General features: G+C 56.0%; 1 protein-coding gene across 4 annotated transcripts; it reads left to right on the top strand.

Annotated features, from left to right (window-relative positions):
* The first annotated feature begins 1,808 nt into the window (after window positions 1-1,808).
* OTX2 (orthodenticle homeobox 2) lies at window positions 1,809-9,042 on the top strand. Of its 4 annotated transcripts, none has more exons than XM_085061030.1 (5): window positions 1,809-1,925; window positions 2,120-2,210; window positions 5,704-5,922; window positions 6,324-6,475; window positions 7,732-9,042. In XM_085061030.1, the coding sequence occupies exons 3-5, from the start codon at window positions 5,826-5,828 to the stop codon at window positions 8,350-8,352; spliced, it is 870 nt and encodes a 289-aa protein (XP_084917156.1). In that variant the 5' UTR covers window positions 1,809-1,925; window positions 2,120-2,210; window positions 5,704-5,825; the 3' UTR covers window positions 8,353-9,042. The 4 variants fall into 4 exon arrangements, with proteins under 4 accessions (XP_084917156.1, XP_084917153.1, XP_084917155.1 ...); XM_085061027.1 differs by having other exon boundaries at window positions 6,303-6,475; XM_085061029.1 differs by lacking the exons at window positions 1,809-1,925; window positions 2,120-2,210 and adding an exon at window positions 4,367-5,209 and having other exon boundaries at window positions 6,303-6,475.
* The last annotated feature ends 495 nt before the right edge of the window (window positions 9,043-9,537 follow it).

Genomic DNA, 9,537 nt, shown 5'->3' with positions numbered 1-9,537 from the left:
ATTCCTGCTAAAGGAGAGGCTGAGGGGTGGCGTGGCCGTGCCGACATGCGGGGAGGTGAGGGAAGAAGGATTTGCCCGGCGCGGATCTCTGGGCAAGGGTTGGGAGAGGGGGGGATGCTGCAGGAGGATGGAGGCTGCAGCTGCCCCTCCCTTCCCCCCACCCCCTTCCCCCCATTAAAAAAACCCCTCAGCCAGACAAACAAACCCGCAAAAAGTGCCCCCAAAAGAGTCTCATGGGGCTGGGAGGGAAAAATAAATCAAAACACAACTCCAAGGAGGGCAGGGGCTGGGGGTCCCGTGGGGCCTGGGGGGTACCCCGGTGACCAACTTTCCACGAAGTCGCCTCGCAAAAAAAAAAAAAACAAACCAAAAACCCACCCAAAACAAAAAATTAAAAAACCAACAGCCCAGCGGCCAAAGTGGGAGCGGCTCCGGCGGGCAGGGCTGCAGCGATTCTAGGCGAGGGGGTATTTTGTTTGTTTGTTTGTTTGTTTATTTGTTTGTTTTATTTCCCCTCCTCTCCCCTCCCTCCTTCCCTTCTGCCGCCTCCTTCCTCCTCCTTTCTGGGAGGAAAAAAAAAACCAAAAAAAACCCAAAACATCAACCCAAAACCAAGCCACACCACCCATCCGCCCAGCCCAGCCCCGAGCATCCCAAACCTGCTCTGCAAACCTCCAGCCCGGGCTGCACCGCCGGCGCTAAAGTCCAAGGACAAGCACGTTGGATCGCAAGCAGCCAGGCTCGGAGAGAGCCACAAAGAGGCGAATTAATTGCTATAACTTCATTAACATAGGTCACCCCGTTAAAATGATCGAGCCGCCGCAGTTTTTTCCCCCCATTGTCACAAGTGGGGGAAAGTGTGTGAGCAGCGTTCCCTCCCTCCCACCTCAGCCGCCTCCATCCTCCTGCTTTTTGCCAGAGCTTTATTTTCGGGGTGCTTTGCCCCGGGAGAAGTTGAGCGAGGACGGGAGGTGCGAGGGGAGCATCCAGCGAGGCTCTGCTGAGCCCGGCTGGGCTCTGCCCGGCAGCGGGAAGCCCCTGGGCCCTCCTCAGCCTCACCCCGCCGCTGCTCCCAAATTATTTGGGTTAAAAACATGTGCACGTCCCTTTTTGCAAATTCAGTGCGACGCCTCTGCGTCCCATTCCACACCATCATCCCCACATATCTTAAAAAATATAATCTAAAATGCATTTCTGTCCTCCCCCAGGTGACTCGATTTCCCCTCTTCCAGGGGTCGCTCGGCCCCTGGGAGGTGGGACTGGGGTGCAGCCCATCCGTGGGTGTGACTGGGGGGACGCGGGGCTGGGGCAGCCTGGCACCCCGCTCTGTGCCGGGGGGGATTCTCCCCTTTGCTCCCGAGGGTTTCCTCTCCCCCATCTTCCCGCTGCTCAGCCCGGGGCTCCTGGCAGGCTCCGTGTCCCCCCTTCACAAATATTTACTTCTATACATTAATATCTTTTGTTGTTGTTATGATTACAGCCACCCCCCAGCCTTTTGCCGACCCCCCTTCCTCGCCTTCCCCGGGCGACTCGCTAATTCCATCTCTGCTGTCCATCACGTTAATTTCTACAATGACTTCATCCGCTCCGCTCCATAATGTATATTTTTAAACCGAGCAGGTTCTTTTAATGTATATTCTGGTGTCATTTCGGTGGCTGTTATTTCTCTCTGGATTGTCCCCCCGGTACAGCAGCGGCCTGTTTTTTCCTCCCCCTGTGTGTGTTTTTATTATTTTCCCCCTGGCTTAGATGTGTCAATCACTCTCTCCCTGCCATTGGTTGGAGAGTTTGCGTCAAAAAGTTGCCAGAGAGGCGCTTTCTCAGCAAAGCTCCCCGAGAGAGGTAGAGACCTTCAGCTCCAACGCACCCTGCCACTATTATTAAAAATAAAATCACTTTGACCAGCTCCAGCACCGGCCAGCTCTGTATGTACCGAGCCCAGACCCCGAGCATCCCTGCATCCCTCTCCTGCACCGTCCCCTCCCCTTTTTCCCCATTTATTCTCCTTTTTCAAACATTTTTTCTCCACCCCCCCTCCGCCCCCCCCCTTTCCCCCGATGTCGTGGGCATGTGCATGCGGCGAGCTCTCTAACCTCCCGCTTTGTGCTTTCTCTCCCAGCTCAGCCCGAGCTCTGAATTTGGCGAGGATCCGGGAGCAGGTTTCCCCCTTCGCCCCCCAGCCCTGCCCGCGGCTCCGGCGAGGCTCGCAGGTAAGTCCGACCCGCTGGCTCCATCCTTCCTTGGGGGCATCGCCGTGAGGCCAGGAATACAGGGAGAGGGGAATTAAAATTACAATTTTTTTTTAAATTTATGATTATTTTGAAATAGCCTGCGTGCGGCGGGGCGGGCTGTGCCCGGGAGCTGCCCGGGAGAGGCCGGGCCGGGCCGGGCGGTGGCGGCCCCGGGTTGGGCACAGCCGGCGGCCCCGGGTGGCTCCTCGGCAGGGACAGGGAGCTGCAGGATGAGAAGGCGAAGGGGGAAACCGGAGAGGCTCCCCATCGTCCCCCTCGCCCCCCGACCCTGGTTCCCCGCGGCCGGGCGGGGGTCGGGCGAGGAGCCGCTCGCTCCTCCGCGGGGCTTCGCCGCGATTTCGTTGGCTACGTGATTTTTCCCCGGCCTATTCCTCCGGCCTGTAGTTATTTCCTGACCTCGAGCTGGACTTTTAAAATTAGAAGGGGGGAAAAAAAAACCAAAAAAACAAAGCGGGGGGAAATTTCTCCCCTCTTTCGACTCCTACCTGAGAACCTTTTCATCCTCCTCCTCTTCCTCACCATGCGGAGACTCAGCAAAGTAATTTTGCAAAGGTGTTTCTGAGCGCTCACGGCCCGGGAGAACAAGGCTGGAAAGCGCAGGGAGAGAAACCTTCAAGGCGTTTGGGGCCAAAGCTTCACGATTTGGTGCAGGCGAAATGGATGGCCAAGAATGGCATTCAGGTCGGAGAGGAGCTGGTTTCCACCTCCCTCGTTTTACTTTATTTTAATTTTTTTTTTTTTTTTTGATGCCGTGGGAAAGCGCTTCCCAAAGACACCGGCTGCGAATAACGCGCCCCGGCCTCTCCTCTGAATCGCACGGCGCTGACAAAGAGAAAGTCGGGAAAAGTCCTTGTGCAGAGGCGCAAGTTTCTTTAGAGCTAAAAACCACCTTCGCTGCTGAGGTTTATTTCGATTTCGGCTGCTCAGAGAAGTTGAGGTTTATTATTTATTTATTTCGAAAAGGTGCAACTCTAGTTAAAAATAAAAAAAAATTTAAAAAGAGGGAGGGGGGGAAAAAAAGCACTTAAAAATGCGGCCGGGTGCTGCTGGGAGGCAGGGAAGGGTCAGACGGCCCTGCGGCGGAGGTGGCTGCCCGCCGAGGCCGGCTCTGCCGCTCCCGGTCCCGGAGAGGGGCCGCGGCCGCGGAGCAGCGCGGAGGTTCGGAGGGGGAAGCGCTGGCGACCGCTCAGCAGAGCCTGTGACGAGTCCATCCCCGCCGCCTTTACACCGGGGGACAATTCGGGTGTTGAGAAATATCAGTCCAAACCGTCCCTCTGGGGAAAAAAAAAAAGATTTTAAATTTTAAAAAAATTAAATAAATTCGAATTTTTAAAATGTCAGAAATCCGTTGGAGCGCGGCGAGGGCAGGGAAACGCGGCTCTCGTTTGCAAAACAAAAGAAAACAAATTCCCTTCTCTACCTTGGCACCTTTCCCCTGGCCCTCCGCGGGAGCTCCTCCGCGCTGCTCCGCGCTGCTCCGCGCCCCGGCCGAGCCCCCCCGAGCCCCTCGTCCCCCCGCAGCTCGGCCGGCGGCAGGGGCGCAGGCTGCGCGCCCGGGCGCGGATCGCTGCCCCGCATTAATCACCGGGGCGAGCAGCGGAGCCGGGGCCGGTGGCTCGTAATTAGGGAGCGTGTGCCGCCCGGATTATCTCGTTAGTTTATCAAGAAAACATTTATTATAATTAATTCTCGGACGGGGTAATTATTATTGAGCGAGGGCAGAGCAACTGGTAGCCGGGATCTGTGCGGAGCGGGGGGGGAGCGGGAGGAGGGGGAAAGGTGACAGATTGCGGAGTGGAGCCGTTGCTCCGCGGGCTGCGGGCGGCCCCGGGATGCGCGGCCGCGGCCGAGGGGCTCCGCGGGCGGCCGCGCCGGGCTGGCGCCTCGGCGGGATGCCGCCGAGTTTAACCGAACGGAGCTTTGGGGTTGCTTTTTTTGTTGTTGTTGCTTTTTGTCCTTTTTTTTCTGCTTTTTTTCTTGTTTTTAAATTTTTGTTCGCTCGTTTCTGAGCGGGCTGCAAGCCCCGCTTTGCTCCTCCGCGCGTCTTGCGCGGCCAACAGAGCGGCGGCCGAAGCCGCGCGGCCGCGGAGCGGGACTTCCCCCTCGGTAGGATCGTCCCTGTTCGGCCTCCCCGGGGCGGTGATGTGAAAAGCCGGGCTCGGCCCTGCGCACCCCGCGCTGGATGCGCGCTTCCTCCGCCGCTCAGCGCGTGTGTGAGAGGCAAATCCCTTCCCCGAGGGGAGAAGGGGAAACTCCGCGCCGCGGAGAACCCGCACCCATGGCGCTGCCAGGGCCGGCCGGGGGGTGCGCAGGGACTCGGGGGTCCCGCAGGACCTCCTCGGCAGCCCTTGGCCCTCCCGGGGAGCTGGCTCGGCCGAAACACGGACTTTTGGAGTGTTTCGCCAAGAAAGTTGTGCCGGAGTTCGTTCTCCCGACGGCCGCTGGGAATGCAGGCAAGGGCGAGCTTTCGCTCTGAAAGATTTTTTTAAAAAATATTTTCTAAGGCAAAAACATCCTTAACCTTTCTAGGAATCCCGGTTTAGCCCCGCGCCGGTCGTTTTTTTTTTTTTTGGCGGAATTTGTGCTTGGGTCCCCCCTCAGTCCCCGCTGCAGAGAGCTCGGTCCCGTCGGGGCAGCGAGCGGGGACAGGGGGAACCCGAGCGGGGACAGGGAGAGCCACTCGCCCTCCGGGGCTGTCCCGGGGCCGCTCACCGCCGAGGTGTTTGTTTAGCTTCAGCTCCGTCATCAAGAGTTTCTTGAAAGCCTAATAAATCTGTTACTTGCCTCCAAATCTAATTACCCGGAGTACTAATTAGGTGCAAATGGCCGGTGGAAATTACTGCAGACGTGGACTGATGGCGGGAGAGCAGAAAAGTTTGGCTCTTCCCGAGCGGGCATTTGAGCTCTGAAATGCAGCAACGTCGGGGGGAAGGGGGAAAAGGGGGAGAGGGGGGAAGGTTTGAATGTTGCCCAAACCTGGGATAATTAAAGTCCTTGCAAGAGACTAGTGGAGAGATAGGTTTCTTGAATTGTTTCTTTGTTTCTCACCCTTGGGCTTTGTTATCTGCATTATTTATTTAGCCGAGGGGTTCTTTGTGTCTGCCAATGGCCCCAATCAAGTTTTGCTTGAGACAATTAGCCGGTGCCCGGCCGGGAATCCTATGCAAATGCCCCCGGCTGCCGTACAATGCGGGCAGTTGAAGGCATGGGGGGGTTTTGTTCGGGTAGTAATTACTGGCGGGGATGTGCCCCCCCCTTCCCTCCCCTCCTCGCCCTTTTTGGGGAGAGATGCGTTTATCTAGTCAGTCTCTCCCAGCTCCCAAATCCGGCTGGGGTCCGAGCGGGAGGATTGACGGGGGGAAGGCAGAGGGGATAAAGCGAGGGGGGGGCAGCGAGCTGGCCTGACTCCCCCTTCATCCCTCCATTGCTCCCTCCTCTCCCTCCTGCGCAGGCACCTGGCGGCTCCCCCACGCCCGACGGCTCCCCCAGGCACCGCCCGGGGCAGGCAGGGCGCTCGGCCGGCTCCCCCTCGCCCGGATTTCGGCCAACTCTCCTCCCCGCCACAACTTTAGCATGATGTCTTATCTTAAGCAACCACCTTATGCAGTCAATGGCCTGAGTCTCACAACCTCGGGCATGGATTTGTTGCATCCGTCCGTCGGTTATCCCGGTAAGCCACGTTTTTCTTCCCTCTTCCCTCCCCCTTTTTGCTCCACGGAGGAGAAGCCGCTGGGATTTTGGAGGCACAGCATGCCCAGGGATCACGCTGGCTTGGGTGGGTGAGGGCGTGGGGTTCCTCTGTCTCCCTCCTTCCTCACCCCCAACTTTTTACCGGTGAGAGGGGCAGCAAACAGGGGAGACCCCCGTGCTGGAGATGGAGGCAAATGCTCCAAACGCATCCAGGGGAGATGCGGAGTTGGGATTGCAGCGCGGCGGCGGCTGATCCTGGGGGTGCTGGTCCCCCGGGAGAGGGCAGGGAATGTGGGTGCACCCCTGGGGAGGGGGCTGGAGGGGACACAGGGGTCTGAGGGGCCGCTGACTGACAGCCAGGGCCTCTGGCTCCATTCGCAGCCACCCCGCGAAAGCAGCGGCGGGAGCGCACGACCTTCACCCGGGCGCAGCTGGATGTGCTGGAGGCTCTGTTCGCCAAGACCCGCTACCCAGACATCTTCATGCGGGAGGAGGTGGCCCTGAAAATCAACCTGCCCGAGTCCCGAGTGCAGGTAGGAAGCCGGATGGCTCCGGAGACCCCTGGCTGTCTCCCCCTCCGTACCGGCGGGAAGGGTTTGGAATGGCCTGTGGCTGACAGAGGAGAGACAAGGGGGCTGCTTTAGGGGATGGATTCAGTCCTGACGCCAAATGTGGGGCGAAGGAGGCTCAGAGATGGGTGCAGGTTCAGTGAGGGGATGTTGTGGCATTTTGCACCCCCAGGGCTGGAGTTGGCCCCCTTCCCTTCCTCCCTCTGCACTGGAGGGTTTGTGCAGATCCTGGATCCCAGCTCTTGAAACTTCCTCGGCTTCTCTGAGTACTCCCCAGCACCCCCAAATGCCAGCCTGTCCTGCAGAAGTCACAAAAGATTCCCCCTTCCCCAGGGATCCCCACATCCCCGGAGCTGGGCCAGACTGGCATCCCAGTTCACACCAGTACAGACTGGGGGCTTCCTCCTGCTTTGAGGGGACTTTGTTGAGAGCAGGGCTGCCCTGATGGAAGGGACTCCTCTCCTGGGCTGGGCTGTGTCTCCTCTGCAGGGATCCCATCCAGGCAGCATTTTGGAGGTCCTGCCCCTTAAGGGATCTTCAACACCCCGGCAGCAGGGGCAGAGCATCTCCAAAGCCATCCCTCCCACTCGCCTCCTGGCTGGGTTTCCCGAGGCTGTGTGTTCCACGTTTCCATGTGGTGGCTGGGATTGGGATATCCCCATGTCAAACCCCATCCTCCTCCCCACAAAACCTCCCCAGGGCCAACCCTCTTGGGCCCTGCTAAGGGAGGGTGAGATGGGTTTGAGGGGCCAACTCTGGCCCAAGGGATGAGACCAGAGAGCCAGTTTGGAGGGTAAATGAGATATCTTTACACCAATCCCAATCCCGAATTTCTGCTTCCCTAATCGTTCCCTCCCTTTCTGATGTTCTATTGTTTCTAATTAAGGGCTCGACTTCAATAGGCCTTAAACAGGGATTCCTGGGGGTCCCCAGCTGGCAAACAGCAAAGAGGGAATGCTTCCCCCTCTCCCCCAAAAGCGACCTTATTAAGGCATTTGATTTGCGATTTCCACTTGTTATTACTGTTAATGATCTCAGGGAGGGGGAGCCCCGGAGCTTTTCTCTGCACCAGCCTGCAACCCTCCGCTCTTGGGGAACACTTTTAGGTCCCCTCCCCGGCGAGGTCTCCCTGCCACCATCTCTTTCCCCTCCTTGGGTTTGCCCGTGCATCCCTAACCCCAGGCTTTTTCTCTCTCCCTCCCTCGTCTCCCCGTCTCAAGGTGTGGTTTAAAAACCGCCGAGCCAAGTGCCGGCAGCAGCAGCAGCAGCAGCAGAACGGGGGCCAGAACAAGGTGCGGCCGGCTAAAAAGAAGAATTCTCCAGCCCGGGAAGTGAGTTCGGAGAGCGGGACCAGCGGGCAGTTCACTCCCCCCTCCAGCACCTCAGTCCCCACCATTTCCAGCAGCAGTGCCCCCGTGTCCATCTGGAGCCCGGCGTCCATCTCCCCGCTCTCAGACCCCCTGTCCACCTCTTCCTCCTGCATGCAGAGATCCTATCCCATGACCTACACCCAGGCATCGGGCTACAGCCAAGGATACGCTGGATCGACCTCCTATTTCGGAGGGATGGACTGTGGATCTTACTTGACCCCTATGCACCACCAGCTCCCTGGACCGGGGGCCACCCTGAGTCCCATGGGTGCCAACGCTGTCACCAGCCACCTCAACCAGTCTCCAGCCTCCCTCTCCACCCAGGGCTATGGAGCCTCCAGTTTGGGCTTTAACTCCACCACCGATTGCTTGGATTATAAAGACCAAACCGCCTCCTGGAAGTTAAACTTCAATGCTGACTGCTTGGATTATAAGGACCAGACGTCGTCATGGAAGTTCCAGGTTTTGTGAAGAACCTTTGTGATACCGAGAGAAATCGCGACGAGAACGAACAGGCTGGGCCGAGCGCTCCAGTTTTAGTCAGGTCTTGGTTAAATTAAAGAGAAAAAAATAACTCCACGGACAAACAAACGAACAAAAAAACCGACAGCAACAAGAGGGGGACAGTGTTGGTGTGAATCCCGTTCAGACTCATCTCCTGCTCAGACGCTCTGGAAAAGGAATAATAAAGAGGAAAAACGGAGGAGGAAGGCCTTAAACGGACAGATCATCTAGTGAGCAGAAACCAGACAGACCCATCTGTGTTCTTTCTAGTTTTAGGCAATTGTTGGGTTTCTTTGTTTGGAAGAGGTGGGAGATCGTCCCACCTGCGGGCCAGTTTTAAAAAAAAAAAAAAAAAAAAAAAAGAGTCTAGGTTTTTATTTCTTTTTTTGTGTGTGCGTGGAAAGATGATCCTTCACCCAGAGGTTTCCAATGTGTTAGCCAACCCTCGGTTAAAATATTCAGAATGGACAACATCTCTCTTTTTCTCCCTCTTTTTCTCCCTCCCTCTTTCTTTATCTCTCGAGCTCATCCAACTGTTTCATGCCCAACTTGCTTAAGTTGGCACCCGGAGAACTTGGTTCAGGGCTGTGTGGGTTGTGTGACTGATTGTCCTAGCTGCACTACTTTATTTAAAGATTAAGAAAAAAAAAAAGATAATGTTCATAAGGAGTCAATATGTAGTTTTTAAGAGACAATCAGTGTGTGTCTTATATAAATGGTACATCTGTGGTTTTTAATCTGTGCTAGACTTCAAAACTGTGATCTCCTGTATTGTATGCAACTATGAACTCTGCACCAGCGGGAGTTCTGCTGTGATTTAAATAGGTTATAATTATAAGTGAAATTCAGAGCAACTGAGTTACCTATTATCATCTTTAAAAAAAAAAAAAGTAATTAAAAATATATATTTAAAAAAATGATAAAAGAAAAAAAAAAAAGAAAAACGCAAAAAAACACGATCGCCTTTCACCCGAGGTGAACTGCACTGAAACTTTTTACAACAAACTGTCTCTGAATGAAAGAGGAAAGACCGAAAATACCCCACCCGAGGACATTTAACTCCTCTGGAGCTCACTTACTGCTGGCCACGCCGGCAGTAACCGTCAAATCCAACAGGACTTTGGGCAGTTGCTCTGACCTGGACGAATTTAA

Source organism: Lichenostomus cassidix, chromosome 5, assembly GCF_008360975.1.
Source record: "Lichenostomus cassidix isolate B80296 chromosome 5, HeHo_3.0, whole genome shotgun sequence".
Classification (NCBI taxonomy): domain Eukaryota; kingdom Metazoa; phylum Chordata; class Aves; order Passeriformes; family Meliphagidae; genus Lichenostomus; species Lichenostomus cassidix.
The sequence above is the reverse complement of the archived record's forward strand: the minus strand, read 5'-3'. Positions and strand labels throughout refer to the sequence as shown.

Coding starts and splice junctions, on each gene's coding strand:
- OTX2 (XM_085061027.1), top strand. CDS start 5,826: ATGATGTCTTATCTTAAGCAACCACCTTATGCAGTCAATGGCCTGAGT. Junction 5,923..6,302: donor TCCGTCCGTCGGTTATCCCG/GTAAGCCACGTT, acceptor ACTGACAGCCAG/GGCCTCTGGCTCCATTCGCA. Junction 6,476..7,731: donor TGCCCGAGTCCCGAGTGCAG/GTAGGAAGCCGG, acceptor CCCCGTCTCAAG/GTGTGGTTTAAAAACCGCCG.